At 41.0% G+C, this 19,418-nt stretch overlaps 1 protein-coding gene across 14 annotated transcripts in view; it reads right to left on the bottom strand.

Moving 5' to 3' along the window:
• The window catches only part of NSD1 (nuclear receptor binding SET domain protein 1), a 170,572-nt gene that overhangs the window by 96,473 nt on the left and 54,681 nt on the right, over positions 1-19,418 (bottom strand). For all 14 annotated transcript variants that reach the window (XM_008958210.5, XM_034961061.4, XM_034961057.3 and 11 more), the window contains 2 exons: positions 13,246-13,381; positions 988-1,160 (listed from right to left, as the gene is read on the bottom strand). In XM_008958210.5, the coding sequence (XP_008956458.1) occupies positions 988-1,160; positions 13,246-13,381 (309 nt within the window). The remainder of the gene's footprint in view (positions 1-987; positions 1,161-13,245; positions 13,382-19,418) is intronic.

Genomic DNA, 19,418 nt, shown 5'->3' with positions numbered 1-19,418 from the left:
GTTGATCACCTGACATCAGGAGTTCAAGACCAGCCTGGCCAATATGGCAAAACCTGTCTCTACTAAAAATACAAAAATTAGCCAGGTGTGGTGGCAGGCACCTATAATCCCAGCTACTTGGGAGGCTAAGGCACAAGAATGGCTCAAACCTGGGAGGCGGAAGTTGCAGTGAGCCAAGAGTGTGCCACTGCACTTCAGCCTGGGTGACAGAGTGAGACTCTGTCTCCAAAAACAAACAAAGAAACAAACAAACAAAAAAACCACATTATTCTCATTAACAGAAATAATTAGTCCAAGTGGCAAGAAGCAGAATATTTCATTTTAATGATACTTTCATCATGCATAAAAGATAACAAAAGAATGGTCATGCTATGTCATAATTTTCACTACTGAGTGACACAGTAAAGTTGACTAAAATAATTTATCAAAAAATTGAGTATAAATATGTCACAAGCTAGCCCCAGCCCACTGGGGAGGAAAAACAAACAAACAAACAAAAAAACCCACCTGCATCTGCTCCCTACCTCTTTTCTCACAGATATTCTACTACCAAAGGAAATAACTTACATTTCAAAAATATAATGCTTCTTCCCTGCCTCCTCTCTGCTAACTCCCAAGTAGATAATGATTTTTAAAAGGCTGGGCCAGGCACAGTGGCTCACACCTGTAATCCCAGCATTTTGGGAAGCTGCTTGAGCTCAGGAGTTCAAGACCAACCTGGCCAACATGGCGAAATCCTGTCTCTACTAAATACAAAAGTTAGCCAGGCGTGGTGGTGCTCGCTTATAATCCCAGCTACTCAAGAGGCTGAAGCACGAGAATCACTTCAACCTGGGACGCGGAGGTTGCAGTGAACAAAGATTGCACCACTGTACTCCAATCTGGGAAACAGAGCAAGGTTCTGTCTCGAAAATAAATAAAAGGCCATTTTCTTTCTTTTTCTTACTTGCTTCTGTCACTCAATAAAAAGCCTTTTTCGTTTCCTACCTTATGCCTATATCCTTTTTCTTTCTGTTTCCCTCTTCTCCTAAGGACAGGTAGCTCTTCGAATTGATGTCTGCCTTCAAACATGACGATTGCTTTTCCAGCCACCCAGGCTCTCTCAGAAGGATCTCCAAAAGCCTCCACGTAGTACTGCCGATAGGGCCTCCGGTTGGAAACTAGGTAAGGGTAAGAGAACCAGAATCATTAGATCAAGGAAATTACTTCTCATCATTAAGAGAACAGCCACATCATTGCTGCCAAAGAAGACTGTCTGGAAACAACTAACATGCCCACTGAACTAGACAACCTAGAGTAGATCATACACAAGGAAAATTTTAAGTATTATATATGTGTGGCAAGAAAATACACAGGAGGTTATGAAAGAATCAGTAGTCTAGTCTGATGACGTGGTATAGCTTCAAAACCAGCTAAATGTAGATTAACTACAAAGAAGAAATTAAGATAGTAGACAGGTAAGTTTCCTTCACTATCAGTCTATAATTTCATTGTTCCAAAAATACAGAAGATGTATAGTAAGCCCACAGCAACAAAAATATATATACAAAAAAAAAAAACCCAAGAAAATGTGAAAAACACTAGGCTAATATAAAGAAGAAGAAATGTTTCAGCAAAGCAACATGTATGATCTGTTAACATTTATAGTGTAGCTACTCATAGACGAGCACCACACAAGGTGCTTTGCATGGATTCCTCCCCACAACCACACCCCCAAAATAATGTATGGTTTTGGTATTTTAGATATAGTAAGTTCAATAACTTCAGAGAGAACAAGCGCATGGTCAAACACTGGTTTTGCAAAGAAAGTGAAATGCAATATTTCAAATTAGGGAAATTTTAAAAGAAAAAGGAAAGCCTACCAGTAATAAAACCAAAAATAAATCCAGTTTAGCCTATAATTTCTTGGTTATCTAAAGTTCTATACATACAATTAAAAATATGAAAATACAAATCCCATCTAGAAAAGATTATAATTCATCTAGTATATGTTATCTTCCACACATTTACAATTTTCTTAGCAACTTTTATTACACTAAAAAGTGTCACAAAAGAAAGAGAGTCAGGACAACACATGTTTAGCAATTTGTCACTTTTAATAAAAGGAAATAAAAATCATTTTATACGAAAATTCATTTTAACTCATATCTAGTTCCCTTGTAACAACCATGTCTTATTTCAAAACACAGAAAAGAATCCAAATAACCTTTGGAAGAATTATGGAATGCCTACTTCCCTCAGAATGCAAAACGAAAAATGAAAAAAGAAAGACAAAGGAGAGAAGGGATTTACAAACTGAACTGTCAACGGTAACTTCTCTATAAATGCTAGTTTCAAAAGTGTACACATGGTAGTTTTTCTATAAAAAAACAGCTTAATAATGAAACTAAAACTTAGTTAAATTTTGTGTTGTCTGGTTCATTTTAAAAACTGAAAAAAAAAAATGAACTCCTTATTTCCCACCTACTGAATTAAATCCTTCAATAAAAATCACCTACAGGAACTGGAACTGGTTAATATACACATGTGTGTACCTATACAGAGGTTCTTAAAGTCAATTTGAGAATTAAATCACTCTCCCATGAGTCAATACATTGAACTGGCCAGGTGTAGGGGCTCACACCTGTAATCCCAGTACTTTGGGAGGCAGAAGTGGGAGGACTGCTTGAGCCCAGGAGTTCGAGACCAGCCTGGGAAACATGGCAAGACCCTATCTCTACTAAAAATAAAAAAATTGGCTGAGGATGGTGGCATGTGCCTGTAGTCCCATCTATTTGAGAGGCTGAGAAGGGAGGATCACTTCATCCTCAAGGTCAAGAATACAGTGAGCCATTATCACGCCACTGCACTCCACCCTGGCAGTACAGCAAGCCCCTGTCTTAGAAATAAATAAATAAATAAATTTCATTAACAGATCAAGAACTTCTGATGTGCCAGCAACGTGAGGAGAAAAAAGAACTCACTGTCTGACAGATAAGTCATATATAAATGATTACAGTACAAAAGGCATGACAACTGCAAAAATAAACACTTATTTCTTTAAAAAAAAAAACACTCAATTATAAGTGGGAGGAGACAAATGAAGTACTTGAACAACTTTTTTTTTTTTTTCTGAGACGGAGTTTCACTCTTGTTGCTCAGTCTGGAGTACTATGGCATGATCTCGGCTCACTGCAACCTCTGCCTCCCAGGTTCAAGCGATTCTCCCGCCTCAGCCTCCCAAGTAGCTGGAACTACAGGCATGCACCACCACGCCCGACTAATTTTTTGTATTTTTAGTAAAGACGAGATTTCCTCATGTTGGTCAGGCTGATCTCAAACTGCCGACCTCAGGTGATCCGCCCGCCTTGGCCTCCCAAAGTGCTGGGATTACAGGCGTGAGCCACCGCGCCAGGCTGAACAACTTTTAAAGTTAAACAGTTTGGCCAGGTGGGATGGCTCATGCCTGTAATCCCAGCCCTTTGGGAGGCTGAGGCAGGCGGATCACCTGAGGTCAGGAGTTCAAGACCAGCCTGGCCAACATGGTAAAACCCTGTCTCTACTAAAAATACAAAAAGTAGCCGGGCGTGGTGCAACTTGCCTGTAATCCAAGCTACTTGAGAGGCTGAGGCATGAGAATCGCTTGAACTCAGGAGGCGGGGGTTGCAGTGAGCTAAGATCCCACCACTGCACTCTAGCCTGGACAACAGAGTGAGACACCATCTCAAAAAAAAAAAAAAAGTAAACAGTTAAAGACAGAATTATAGTATGAGGGCACAGAACCCTCAAAGGCATGAATGAATAAAACTAAACAAAACTACAAGTAGTTCTAAACACTACCATAAACTAGAAGAAAAGGGAAACTAATAAAGGTTGGGCAGCAACCAGACTTGTAAGAGTTTGCATGGCATGTTAAGATCTTAGCCATTACAGCTTTGACTTTTAGCTGACTTTTAGTCCCAGCTACTCGGGAGGCTGAGGCAGAAGAATCGCTTGAACCCAGGAGGCAGAGGTTGCAGTGAGCCAAGATCCCGCTACTGCACTCCAGCCTGGGAGACAGAGCAAGACTCTGTCTCAAAAAACAAATAAAAAACAACAAAAAACCCACAGATGCTTAGGTTGGACACAGTGGCTCACACCTATAATCCCAGCACTTTGGGAGGTGGAGGCAGGCAGATCACCAGAGGTCAGGAGTTCGAGACCAGCCTGGCCAACATGGCGAAACCCAGTCTCTACTAAAAATACAAAAATTAATGCCAGGTGTGGTGGTATGCACCTGTAATCCCAACTGAGGCAAGAGAATCACTTGAACCCAGGAGACAGAAGTTGCAGTGAGCCAAGATCACGCCTCATTGCACTCCAGCCTGAGCAACAAGAGTGAAACTCCATCCAAAAAAAAAAAATACAAAAACACCAGATACTATACAATGTTTATAGAAACACTGTTCAGAATGGCCAAAAGGAAAACAACCCAAATGTTCTCTGATGGATGAATGGAAAAACAAAATGTGGTACTTACAATACAATGACGTATTATATAGCCTTTAAAAAAATTAAGAGAGAGAGAAAGAAATTCAGAAACATACTATAGCATTGATGAACTTAGAAGACATTATGATAAGTGAAGTAAGGGGTCAATAGGACAAATGTCTGATTCTAGTTATATGTGGTATCTAAAATAGTCAAATTTATAAGGAAAAAAAACACAGAACAGTGGTTACCAAGGGCTATGGTGATGTTGGTAAAGGGGTACAGAGTTTCAGTTTGGGAGATGAAAGAGTCTGGAGATGAATAGTGGTAATGGCTACACAACAATGTTAATATACTTAATGCTACTGAACTGCCTACTTGAAACAATGAAAACATTAGGCGAGGAAAGGTGACTCAGGCCTGTAGTCCCAGCACCTTGGGAGGCTGAGGCAGGACAGCACCTTGGGAGGCCGAGGCGGGAGGATCACTTAAGGTCAGGAGTTCAAGAACGGCCTGGCCAACATGGTGAAATCCTGTCTCTACTAAAAATACAAAAATGAGCCAGGCGTGGTGGCACATGCCTGTAGTCCCAGTTACTCGTATAGTCCCAGCTACTCAGGAGGCTGAGGCAGAAGAACTGCTTGAACCCAGGAGGCAGAGGTTGCAGTGAGCTGAGATCCTGCCACAGCCTGGGCAACAGAGCAGGACTCTATCTCAACAAAACAAAACAAAAAAATCATTAAATTTATGTTTTGTCTATTTTTTAAAAGTCAAATAACCAATGATGGGGATATGGGAAAAATCAGAACCAATGCATTCCTAGTGGAAACGTATCCCCATTGTAAGTTGAGGAGCACAACAGATTTGTGGAAAAATTATAAACAAATCACAGATGCTCCATGACATACCCATTATAAGCTGAAAATATTAAGTTGAGGCCGGGCGTGGTGGCTCGCTCCTGTAATCCCAGCACTTTGGGAGGCCGAGGTGGGCGGATCACGAGGTCAGGAGATGGAGAACATCCTGACCAACATGGTGAAACCCCGTCTCTACTAAAAATTAAATTAGCCGGGTGTGGTGGCAGGCGCCTGTAATCCCAGCTACTCAGGAGGTTGAGGCAGGAGAACTGCTTGAACCAGGATGTCAGAGGTTGCAGTGAGCTGAGATCGTGCCACTGCACTCTAGTCTGGTGACAGAGAGAGACTCCATCTCAAAAAAAAAAAGAAAAGAAAAGATTAAGTTGAATATGAAGGCTGGCCAGACGCAGAGGCTTCACGCCTATAATCCAAACACTTTCTGAGGCCAAGGCAAGAGGACTGTTTGAGCCCAGGAGTTCAAGACAAGCATGGGCAATACAGGGAGACCCTGTCTACAAAAAAATTTAAAAATTAGCTGGGCGTGGTGGCCCTTGCCTGTAGTTCCAGCTACTTGGGGGGCTGAGGCAGGAGGATCACATGAGTCCAAGAGGCAGAGGTTGCAGTGAGCTGACATCGCGTCACTACACTCCAGCCTGAGCAACAAAGCAAGACCCTGCCTCTAAAAAAAAAAAAATAATTAGAAAATGCATTTAATACACCTAGCCTACGCTAAACATGCTCAGAACACTTACATTGGTCTACAGTTGTGCAATATTTCTGACAGAAAGCCTATTTTAAAATTAACTGCTGAATATCTCCTGTAATTTATTGAATACTACATTGAAAGTGAAAAACAGAATGGTTCTACAGGTAACTTCAAGTACCATTTCTATTTAATGTGTATCGCTTTCGCACCATTGTAAGGTCGAAAAATTCTAACTCAAATTGGGGACCTACTACATATGAAATGTCTAGAATATGCAAATCCACAGAAACAGAAAGTACATTAGTGGTTGCTTAAGGCAAACACGTATGGGTGTGGAAAGATGGAGACAGAGGAAGCTAATGAGTATGGGGTTCCATGTTAGGGTGATGAATATATTTTCAAACTGACATCTTGGTGAAAACTTCAAGTATGGAGTTGAGTATATAAATCTAAAGCCTGGATAAAGACTATCACTATGGATATGAATTCAGCTTACTGACGACAATTTAAAACTCAGAGTTAGTAAGACTGTCATTCAAGAAGGATGAAAAAGGGCTATTACAGACTAAATGTTTGTGTCCTCCTGAAATGCATTATTCTGAAGCCTTGACCCCCCCATATGTTGGTGTTTACAGGTGAGGCCTTTGGAGTAAGTAGATTTACTAATTTTATACACTAAATATACTAAGAATACTAAATACTATTACTAGATTAGTAATAGGTCCCTCATGATGGAGGTGACCTCATGATGCAACTAGTCTCCTTAAAAGAAGATGCCACAGTGAGTACTTTCGCTCCCTGACAAATGAGGACACAGCAACAAGGTGGTTATCTACAAGTCAGGAAGAGAGCCCTCACTTGGGATCCGAATTGGCTAGCACCTTCATCTTGAAACTTCCCTGTCTCTAGAGTCAAAAATAAATTGGCCAGGCACAGTGGCTCACACCTGTAATCTCAGCATGTTGGGAGGCCAAGGCGGGAGGATCACTTAAGGCCAGGAGTTCAAGACCAGTTCATGCAACATAGGGAGATCTTGTCTCTACAAAAAATACAAAAATTAGCCAAGTGTTGTGGTGCACACCTGTAGTCCCAGCTACTGAGGAGGCTGAGGTGGAAGGAGTGCTGGAGCCCTGGAGCACTGGAGCCTGGGAGATGGAAGTTGCAGTGAGCTGTAATTGTGCCACTGCACTCCAGCCTGAGTGACAGAGCAAGACTCTTTCTCAAAAATAAGACTAATATTAAAATAAAAAATAACAAAAAATAAAAATCCTTCTGAATCCTATATACCTATCTGCCTGCAGCATCCTCCCTTCTCTGTCTCTGTCTCCATTGCCTCAAATCAGTCCAATCTAACTTCTACCTCAATGAAACCAACAACAACAAAAAAGGTACTCGTGATCTCCACCTTCTTATCCCTAATGGACATTTTATTTGCTCTCTAGGCAACACTCAGCAAAATTGACCACATCGTCCTTAAACTACAGTGGTCCCAGCTCACGTGAGACTTCACTTTCGATGGTTTCAGTTACCTGTGATACAGTAAAATAAGCTATTGGGGTCGAAGGTAGGGGACAGATTCCCATAACTTTTATTACAGTGTAATTGTTCTGTTTTATTTATTTTTTGAGATGGAGTCTCGCACTCTCGCCCAGGCTGGAGTGCAGTGGCGTCATCTTGGCTCACTGCAAGCTCCGCCTCCCGGGTTCACACCATTCTCCTGCCTCAGCCTGCCAAGTAGCTGGGACTACAGGTGCCCGCCACCCTGCCCAGCTAATGTTTTGTATTTTTAGTAGAGACAGGGTTTCACCTTGTTAGCCAGGATGGTCTCCATTGCCTGACCTTGTGATCCGCCTGCCTCGGCCTCCCAAAGTGCTGGGATTATAGGTGTGAGCCACTGCACCCGCCCTGTTTTATTATTAGTTGTTACTGATCTCTTACAATACCCAATTTATTTTTTATTTACTATTTTTTTTTTTTTAGATGGAATCTTGCTCCATTGCCCAGGCTGGAGAGCAGTGGTATGATCTCGGCTCATTGCAACTTCCACCTCCCAAGTTTAAGCAATCCTCCTGCCTCAGCCTCCCCAGTAGCTGGGATTATAGGCATCCACCACCACGCCCAGCTAATTTTTTGTGTGTTTTTAGAAGAAACAGGGTTTCACCATGTTGGCCAGGCTGGCTTTCAACTCCTGACCTCAAGTGATCCGCCCGCCTTGGATTCCCAAAGTGCTAGGATTGCAGGCGTGAGCCACCACAACCAGCCACAATGCCCAATTTATAAATGATGCTTTATAATAGGTATGTATGTACAGGAAAAACATTATATATATGGGATTCAGTACTATCCAGTTTCAGGCATCCACTGAGAATCTTAGAACATATCCCCAGTACATACATACTACTGTACTCTAGCCACATTCTCCTACTTTTCCTCTTCCATCTGTTTCATCTGATTCTTTTTCATCATTCTTTTTCAGCAAGCTCAGTCTCTTCCATACAGATGTCAAATGATGTCTTCCTCAATGTACCTTTTGTCTCATAGTATCTTTTGTCCCAAAAAATCTCACCCATGCCTTGCCCATGGCTCCAACTAATATGAACAAGAATATGTCCTTTCTGAGTTATAGACGCTCTGGTGTTCTCTCAGTAAATGATGATCTATTCAGCCATCCAGTGATGAAGCTAAAAACGTGGGAGCCATCCTATGATATGGAAACCTGAGAACTGAAAGCCTCAGGACTTCATTCTCCCTCAGTCAACATTATCCAATGCATTACTACATCAGATGCATTTTACCTCCTAATCTGTTTTTATTTTCTATTCACAATTTTCATCACACCATAATCACTAATAATGACTTAACTGTCTCTTTTTACTTATTTGTGGTCCCCCTCTAACACATGTTCAACAATCCAGCCACAGTGAACTTTTAAAATGAACAGATCAGAGCATGGCGGCTCCTGCTAAACACTTTTTAATTATATACATTGTTTCTGAGATAAAAATAACAAAATTTTTTAACAAAGTCAACAAGGCACTGAACACTTTGTCCCATATCTACTTCCCAGCCTCATACTGTGCCACCCTCCATTACTCTGTGAGCTGCAGATTCCTGGAACCATCTTCTTCTCTCTTCCCTAGTTAACTCCCAACTCATCCTCTCAAGTAACAGATCAGAGATAACTTTATTAGCAAACACCACTGATGAAAAGTCCAGGTCAGTTATCCCTGTTATATCACTGAATAGGCATCAAAATTGTTCCTTGGACAGACTTCTCAGTTAAGTAATAATGCATTTGATTATTTTCTGGTGTCTTGTCCCTTATACTAGATTCTAATTTCTCATGAGAGCAAGCAGTATAGATGTATGGCCCAATAATGAATCCCAAAACCTAGCACAGTACTCAATCTATACAAGGTATTTACTATTTGTCAAATAAATAGCATGGACTCAACTAGTATGCATAAGAAACACTATAAATAGGCTGAGTGCGGTAGCTCCCGTCAGTAATCCCAAGTACTTTGGGAGGCCCAGGCGGGCAGATCGCTTGAGCCCAGGAGTTTCAGACCAGCCTGGGCAACAAGGCAAAACCCTGCCTCTACAAAAAAATTAAAAACTAAGCCAGGCATAGTGGCGAATGCCTGTAGCCCCAGCTGCTTGGAAGGCACAGGAGGGAAGATCGCTTGACCCTGGGAAGCTATGGCTGCAATGAGTCATGATCATGCCACTGCATTCCAGCCTGGGCAATAGAACGAGACCCTCAATCAAAAGAGAGACGAGGAGAGAGAGAGAGACACCCTAATGAGTAAGAAACCAGCAGTCATAGGGACAGGGAGGTTAGAAAAGGAGGACTCAGAGTTTTCTAGTAGTAGAATTTAAATATCCAGACAGGTCACAAAGGATAAGGTATCAACATTTTTTTTGAATTAAAGAGAAAGTGTCTCATTGTATTGCCAAGGCTGGTCTCAAACTCCTAGGCTCAAGTGATCCTCCCACCTCGGACTCCCAAAGTGCTGGGATTATAGGCATGAGCTACCGTGCCTGGTCAAGGTATTAAATTTTTAACACACTAAGTTATTTTTTTCTTTTGAGACAGAGTCTCGCTCTGTCACCCAGGCTGTAGTGCAGTAGTGTGATCTTGGATCACGGCAACCTCCGCATCCCGGGCTCAAGCAATTCTTCTGCCTCAGCCTCCCCAGTAGCTGGGATTGTAGGAGCATGCCAACACACCTGGCTAATTTTTGTATTTTTAGTAAACACAGGGTTTCACCATGTCAGCCAGACTGGTCTCGAACTCCTGACCTCAGGTGATCTGCCCACCTTAGCCTCCCAAAGTGCTGGAATTACAGGTGTGAGCCACTGCGCCCAGACACAAAACCTAGTACTGTGCTAGGTTCTGGCACCTGTAGTCCCAGGTACTCGTGAGGCTGAGGCAGGAGAATGGTGTGAACCCAGGAGGTGGAGCTTGCAGTGAGCCGAGATTGTGCCACTGCACTCCAACCTGGGAGACAGAGCGAGGCTCTGTCTCAAAAAAAAAAAAAAAAAAAAAAAAAAAAAAGACACACTAAAATTTATAAAGGTTTTTGGGCACCTCATTATTCAAAATATAAAATCAAATCCAGGAATTCTACTTTGGAGAAATCATCCTTTTGAAAAAAAAAAAAAAAAGAGGCATGGTGACTCACACATGTAATCCCAGCACTCCGGAAGGCCAAGGTGGGAGGATCCCTTATTAAGCTCAGGATTTCAAGACCAGCCTGGGTAATATATGGAGACACTATCGCCACCCAAAAAAAAAAAAGCCATGTGTGGTGGCACACGTCTGTGCTCCCAGCTATTCCAGCTATTCCAGCTATTCCAGCTATTCAGGATGCTGAGGTTGGATGACTGTTTGAGCCTTGGAGATCAAGGCTTCAGTGAGGCGTGGTTATGCCATTACACTCCAGCCTAGGCAACAGAATGAGATCCTGTCTCAGAAAAATAAACAAATACATAAATAATAAAAATATGAAAAAAATCTCCACAAAGTGGAAAAGGCAAGCTGCAAAATATACAATGTTCTGTTTGTGATAAAGGAAAGACGTGGAAGATGACTAAGAAGTATATATTTACTCATGTAAATAAAAATATAATTTATATGAAAAAACATTATGTATATAAAAATATATTAATATCGGCCAGGTGTGGTGGCTCATGCCTGTAATCCAAACTCTTTGGGAGGCCAAGACCTGTGGTTCACTTGAGGTCAGGAGTTTGAGACCAGCCTGGCCAACATGGTGAAACCCCGTCTCTACTAAAATACAAAAATTAGCTGGGCATGGTGGCACGCACTTGTAATCCCAGCTACTCTGGAGGCTGAGGCAGGAGGAGAATTGCTTGAACCCGGGAGGCAGAGGTTGCAGTGAGCCGAAATTGCGCCACTGCACTCCAACGTACGTGACAGAGCAAGATTCCGTCTCAAAACAAAACAACAACAACAACAAAAATTAATATCAATTGGTTGCCTGTTGAAAGGAGTGAAGAATGTGGCAGATCACAGCAAAGCAGAGAGTAAGCTGATTTTTCTGAATCTCACCAACATCTGACTTTCAGAAACTAAAATACATATATTAAAACTAAAATAAAATCACTACCATCCTAACAGAAAAAAGGACAGCTCAAATCAAGTTTCAGGCCAGGTGCAGTGGCTCACACCTGTAATCCCAACACTTTGGGAGGCTGAGGAAGGAGGATCACCTGAGGTCAGGAGTTCAAGACCAGCCTGGCCAACATGGTGAAACCCCATCTCTACTAAAAATGCAAAAATTGGCCCGGCGCGGTGGCTCACGCTTGTAATCCCAGCATTTTGTGAGGCCGAGGCAGGCAGATCACGAGGTCAAGAGATCAAGACCATCCTGGTTAACACGGTGAAACCCAGTCTCTAATAAAAATACCAAAAAAATTAGCCGGGCGTGGTGGCGGACGCCTGTAGTCCCAGCTACTCGGGAGGCTGAGGCAGGAGAATGGCATGAACCCAGCAAGCAGAGCTTGCGGTGAGCCGAGATCACGCCACTGCACTCCAGCCTGGGAGACAGAGCAGAAATTCTTCTCTAAAATAAAATAAAATAAAAATAAATCAAGTTTCAGCCCCATCCTTTAGAGTAATTTAAAACTAAGTTACCTGAGATTCAAACACAACAATCAACTGAAAAACAAACAATAGCATTTAAAGGAAATACTCCAAATTAAAATTTTAAACTTCAAAATTATTAATAAACATTTACAATTGTTTCAGCTTTTATATTATCAAAAATGATACAAACCTGATTAAAGTAGAAATACATAAATATACTAAAAGGTGATTCCGGACAATGTAAACATTAGAGAAATGGCCTAACACCTTCCTGGTATCAACAGAATAATTGAGAATGTTTAAATCAGCCGGGCACAGTGGCTCACGCTTGTAATCCCCATACTTTGGGAGTCTGAGGCGGGCGGATCACCTCATCTCAGGAGTTCAAGACCAGCCTGGCCAACATGGTGAAACCCCGTCTCTACTAAAAATACAAAAATTAGGCCTGGTGCAGGGCTCATGTCTGTAATCTCAGCACTTTGGGAGGCCAAGGCAGGCAGATCGCCTGAGGTCGGGAGCTCGAGACCAGTCTGACCAACATGGAGAAACCCCGTTTCTATTAAAAATACAAAATTAGCTGGGCGTAGTGGCACATGCCTGCAATCCCAGCTACTGAGGAGGCTGAGCCAGAAGAATTGCTTGAACCCGGGAGGCGGAGGTTGCGGTAAGCTGAGATCACGCCACTGCACTCCAGCCTGGGCAACAAGAGCAAAACTCCATCTCAAAAACAACAACAACAACAAAAAAAAAAACCAAAAATTAGCCAAGCGTGGTGGCGGGTGCCTGTAATCCCAGCTACTCGGGAGGCTAAGGCAGGAGAATCGCTTGAACTCACAAGTCAGAGGTTGCAGCGAGCTGAGATTGCACCACTACAGTCCAGCCTGGGCAACAAGAGCGAGACTCCGTCTCAAAAACAAACAAACAAACAAACAAACAAAACTGAGAGAAGGTTTAAATCATAGAGTAAAACGAACTTTTAAAAGCCCCAAAAGATAAAATATGTAACACCAATTCATTCACAAAATGTTCCAAGGAAAAAAATATATTATTATTAAGATAACAAAAATTGAGTTATTCTAAAGGCAACTGCCTTTAACATGTATAATCACTGCAAGTATTACCTTTCATTTTTGAATGTGTGTTAATCAACGGATCAGAACAAATCCTGCAGGGCCACCATGGGCGTCTCTTGAATTTTGCCCAGATGAGATCTCCAACTTCATACTTCAGTGGCGTAGACTTTTTCTTAGGTTGACACTTTAGACAGACAAAACATGGGGCATCAATAAGAATCAAAATATTTTGAAACATTATTGTCATTCCTATTAGCCTTCTGAAAAAGTAATGTATGAAAAATTGAGAATGAAAACACTCTAGCCTAAAAAGAATTACAAAATAAGTACAACTAAATTATTCCATCTTAATTGTTCATAACATAGCCCTTTATACATAGTTCTCAACTTATAATTGTTTTATATAATGAATCTATCCATATTTTGAAAATAAAATTAAGCTGGCTTTATTTTTAAAGAACTAAAAACACCCACAATAAAGAAAATCATCCAAAGGAAAAGATACCCTTGATCTAGTCCTTGGATCAAAACACAAAGGGAAAAAAAAAATGGAGAAAAAATTATAGGAAGAATTTTTAATAATATCAAGAGACTTCAGACCCTTCTGCATGTGATATTCTACATGCTTTTCAAACCAATATTTCTATTAGCGTATTAACAATAGTAATAGCCAGGAGTGGTGGCACATGCCTGTAGTCCCAGCTAACACTTTACTTTCAGACATAAGCCCCAGAGAAAACAGCAAAGAATTCTTCTAAATACTCATAGAAGTTAAATCTCATTAAAAATACTGGGATTGGCTGGGCACAGTGGCTCATGCCTGTAATCCCAGCACTTTGGGAGGCCGAGGCGGGTGGATCACCTGAGGTCAGGAGTTCGTGACCAGCCTGGCCAACATGGTGAAACCTTGTTCTACTAAAAATACAAAAATTAGCCGGGGGTGTTAGCGGGCACCTGTAATCCCACCCAGTTACTTGGGAGGCTGAGACAGGAGAATCGCTTGAACCCGGGAGGCGGAGGTTGCAGCGAGCCAAGAGCCACCGTACTTTAGCCTCGGCGACAGAGAGGCTCTTCAAAAAAAAAAAAAAAAGGCTGGGTGCAGTGGCTCATGCCTGTAATCCCAGCACTTTGGGAGGCCGAGGCGGGCAGAGCACGAGGTCAGGAAATCGAGACCATCCTGGCTAACACGGTGAAACCCCGTCTCTACTAAAAATAAAAAATTAGCTGGGCATGGTGGCGGGCGCCTGTAGTCCCAGCTACTCGGGAGGCTGAGGCAGGAGAATGGCGTGAACCCGAGATGTGGAGCTTGCAGTGAGCCGAGATGGCGCCACTGCACTCCAGCCTGGGAGACAGAGCAAGACTCCGTCTCAAAAAAAATTATACACCACAATAATACGACAAAGCAAAATAACACATGATAACCTCAACAGACAGAAAAAACATTTTAAAAATCTAATACCTTTTCATGATAAAAACACTAAGCAAACTATTAGGTTGGTACAGAAGTAATTGCAGTTTTTGCACTGTTGGAATTTCTTTTAAAAAGAGCTTTCTTTTAAAAAGCTCTAAGGGGCCAGGCACAGTGGCTCACATCTGTAATCCCAGCACTCTGGGAGGCAGATAACTTGAGGCCAGGAGTTTGAGATCAGCCTGGCCAACACAGCGAAACCCTGTCTCTGCTAAAAAGAGAAAAAAATACAAAAATTGGCAGGGCATGGCGGCGCATGCCGGTAATCCCAGCTACTCGGGAGGCTGAGGCAAGAGAATCGCTTGAACCAGGGAGGCAGAGGTTGCAGTGAGCCAAGATTGCGCCACTGCACGCCGGCCTGGGCGACAGAGTTAGACTCTGCCTCAAAAGTAAAAAGAATAAAATAAAATAAAAAGCCCTAAGGGGGCCAGATGCTGTGGCTCTTGCCTATAAATTCCAGCACTTTGGGAGGCTGAGGTGACAGGATCACTCCAGCCTAGGAGTCTGAGATCAGCCTAGACAACATGTCAGACCCAGTCTCTACAAAAAATTTAAAAAATTAGCTGGGCACGGTGATGCATGCCTGTACTCCCAGCTGCTTGGGAGACAGGTAGGAGGACTGCTTGAGCCCAAGAGTTCGAGGCTACAGTGGACCATGTTCATACCCACTGCACTCCAGCCTGTGCTACAGAGTGAGATCTGTCTTTAAAAAAGTCTAAGGGACCATTTTGATGGTTATCAAGTAAATTCTCAAAAAGAATACGACTTCAAAGTTAATTGACTTTGAAACTTTAAGAGATACCAAGAATCGATGGGAAAGACAAATATTTTATCTGTACTGAAAACTGCAATCTGAGTAGGTTCCAATAAATTTATTATATAATTTGATTTTTGATTATTTAAATATGATTTATTTGGCACTGCTAAATATGGAACTTGCTTATTTATTCAAGTCCTAAATGACTTCAAATACATTAAGTAACATGATGTTTGCTACATGCAAGGCACTGTTCTTCAAGTAAACACATTATTACCCATTATTTTACTACATGCCTGTGGTTACATAGTTATTAAGTGACAGAACCAAGGATTCAAACCTGGAGAGATACAACTCCAGAGCCTAAATTCTTAAACCACTCTCCTGTTATCCAATAACAACAAAACCATAATATTATATGCTTTATGACAAATTTAACCATAACCAATCTAGCACATGTTGTTGGTTCTGTCTTCTCCTCAGAGAACTACTACAAAAAGATTACATTGTATTTTTGGAAGTATAATCATAAAATACATGCATTCAATAGACAGAGGAGAAAGAATGTCAGTGGTATCAGGTAAAGACAATAGCCAGAACCACAGAACCAGAGAAAGCAGTAATAAATCCTCTCTTCTGACTCCATCACAAACTGTGTCACCTTCAAAAAGTCTGTTAATTTGGTCTCAGTTTCCTAAGCCACAAAATTGGGAAAGTAACACCTACTCTATAATACACCATCAAAATGAGTAACTAGTAATTCAGCTCCCAGTATTTTAAGCCCCAAAAATAATTCAAAGTAATTTCCTATAATTCCTAATTCTAGGGTAAGATATTTAAAGCAGGTTTTTGTTTGGTTGGTTTTTTGTGTGTTTTTTTTGAGACAGGTTCTCACTCTGCCTCCCAGGCTGGAGTGCAATGGTGCAATCTTCACTCACTGCAATCTTCGCCTCCTGAGCTCAAGCCATCCTCCCATCTCAGTGTTCCAATGCTCACCAACATGCCTGGAAAATTTCTGTATTTTTTGTAGAGATGGAATATAACCACGTTGCCCAAGCTGTTAAAGCATTTTTTTTTTAATGACAAAATATCCACCAAGAGATCTGTTTAAAAAAATTATGCTAGGAGCCATGGTGGCTCAGGCCTGTTGTCCTGGTGCATGAGGAGGCGAGGCTGGGCGTTCAAGGCCAGCCTGGCCAACACAGAAACCTCTCATCTATATAACCAAAAAAAATTATGCTATTACAACTCTATGAAATATGCTAAGATGTCATATATTAAAGATAACACAGCTATACATACACTATATGATCCATTATAAACTAGGCTGAAGCAATAATGATGACCTTAAAAAAACTTTTAAATAACAAGGCCATTGAGAAACACAAATTTTAAAGTTTCATTAAATTGATGGTACAATGAGTAAAGACTTTAACAAACCCCTATTTACTTTCTTCTATCTTGAAAAATTTACATGACCAAATAAAATAACATATGCAAATCCACTGGAAAAATAAATCTATATAAATACACATTAATACTTTCGTTCATAGACAATAATGACCAAATCCAACTGATCTTAATAAATAAACTTAGAAACAGGCAAGAATTCCAGACCACAGAAAAGCTTCTAAACATGAAAATAAGAACAAGGGTTTAAAAAAGCAAGATGACTTTAAGACCAGCTTAAAAATTTTATCTTGCAGAGACAGACACTAAAATAAACCCATTTAAGCCCATAATTCAACTACACACAAACTCAGTAAACACCTATGTACAAAGCTCAACAAGACACACAAAGACGAATAAGTCACAATTCCAGATCCCAAGACACTTGGGAAAAGAGATCAGAGAAGATGTAAGTAAAGAAGTGGCATCTTCCAGGCTTAGACTGGCAGATTTCAGAATGGCTTTTTCTAATGTCTATAGGTCCAGTTGGAAATAATATACTGGTGCTAAGCCTTTTTTATATATGGTATTGGGCTGAATTCTGTGTGCACTGCCACTCTACACACACACAAGATATACTCCTCCCTAACCCAGTAGCTGTGAATGTGATCTTATTTGAAAGTAGGGTCTTTGCAGTTGATCCAGATGAAGTCACAAGGGTAGGCCTTAATTCAGTGCAACTGTTTCCTAATAAAATGGAGAAATTTGGAAACAAAGACAGGAACAAATAGAGGGAAGACAACGTGAAAACACAGACAGAACACAATCTATTAACCAAGGAAAGCCTGAGGTCAGACATTAGGAGAGGGACAGGGACAGATACACACTCACAGTCCTCAAAACAATGTGCTGACAACTTGAGTTTGTACTTCTAGCTTCCCGAACTGAGAGAGAATTTCTGCTGTTTAAGCCAGCTAGTTTGTGGTATTGTATTACAACAGCCACCCAAAACTAATACACATACATTATTTTGCTTACCCCTCACAACCTTACAAGACAGCATTATCTCGATTTTGCAGATAAAGAAACTGAGGCTCAAAAAGGTTAAGTCACAGGCTGAGTGCGGTGGCTCATGCCTGTAATCCCAGCACTTTGGGAGGCCAAGGTGGGAGAATCACTGGAGGTCAGGAGTTCAAGACCAGCCTGGCAAACATGGTGAAACCCCATCTCTACTAAAAATACAAAGATTAGCTGAGCATGGTGGTGTGTGCCTGTAATCCCAGCTACTTGGGAGGTTGAGGCAGAAGAATCGCTTGAACCTGGGAGGCGGAGGTTGCAGTGAGCCAAGATCTTACCACTGCATTCCAGCCTGGGCAACGGAGTGAGATTCCATCTCAAAAAAAAAAAAAAAAAAAAAAAGTTAAGTCACAATTGTAACGATTAGAATTTAAATCCATATCTAAATAATTCTAAAGACCATGTTTTTTGCATTAGAAATAAATACGGCTAGAATTTGTTTGCAAAGTGTTTAAATCCAACCTAAAAGCTAACTAGATTTAAAACCTCCCATTTTCTTTTTGATTGTTGGTTTGTTTTTTGAGACACAGCCTCAGTCTGTCACCCAGGCTGGGGTGCAGTGGCGCGTTGATTTCAGCCACTCGAATAGCTGGGACTAAAGGCACACACCACCACACCCAGAACACAGGTCTCCCTGTGTTCCCCAGGCTGCTTTCGAACTCTTGGTCTCAAGCAATCCTCCTACCTTGTCTTCCCAAAGTGCTGGCATTATAGGCCTGAGCCACCACGGCCACCTTATATTCCTTATTTCACTGACGGTGACATATCACTTTATATTAAACTAACCCAGAAAAGCTCGTCACTACCATCTTCGAAAATCATTAAAGGCTTAAGACATCTCTACAACTCCAACTAAGAAGTGGCTCTTGAGCCAAAAGTTCTGTTTAAAGGAATTTTGGACGAGATCTTTACTTTCACTAATGAATTTTTCTAGCAACAGTTAAAAATCAAACCTATGTTGCACTTCTGAGGACTTTTTAAAAAAACCTAAACTGGTTCAACTATGTTCCTGGTCATATGGGATATGCTTTCTATTTTAATGTAAATTGAATATAGTCATTGGCTATCAATCTCTTCCCAGACATATCCAAAACTTACAGTTGAGCTAAATATTAAAAAATAGCCATAGTGCAACAATTTTTTCTTTTTCGTTTCTGAGACAGGGTCTCCCTATGTAATGCAGGCTAGAGTGCAATGGTGTGATCACAGCCCATTGCAGCTTCCACCTCCTGGGCTCAAGCAATCCTTCCCCCTCAGGCTCCCAGGTAGTTGGGACTACAGACGCACACCACCACACTGGGCTGATTTACATATATATATTATATATAAATATACATATAATATAAATAATATATACTATATAATTATATAGTATATATAATTATATATGGTATAATTATATATCATATATATCATATATTATATATGATATATATGATATATGATATAATTATATATCATATATCATATATATCATATATAATATATATTATATTATATTATATAAAATATATCATATATAATATTATA

The sequence above is a fragment of the Pan paniscus genome, chromosome 4, assembly GCF_029289425.2.
Source record: "Pan paniscus chromosome 4, NHGRI_mPanPan1-v2.0_pri, whole genome shotgun sequence".
In the NCBI taxonomy this organism is placed as follows: domain Eukaryota; kingdom Metazoa; phylum Chordata; class Mammalia; order Primates; family Hominidae; genus Pan; species Pan paniscus.
This window is presented reverse-complemented; position numbering and strand designations above follow the sequence as displayed.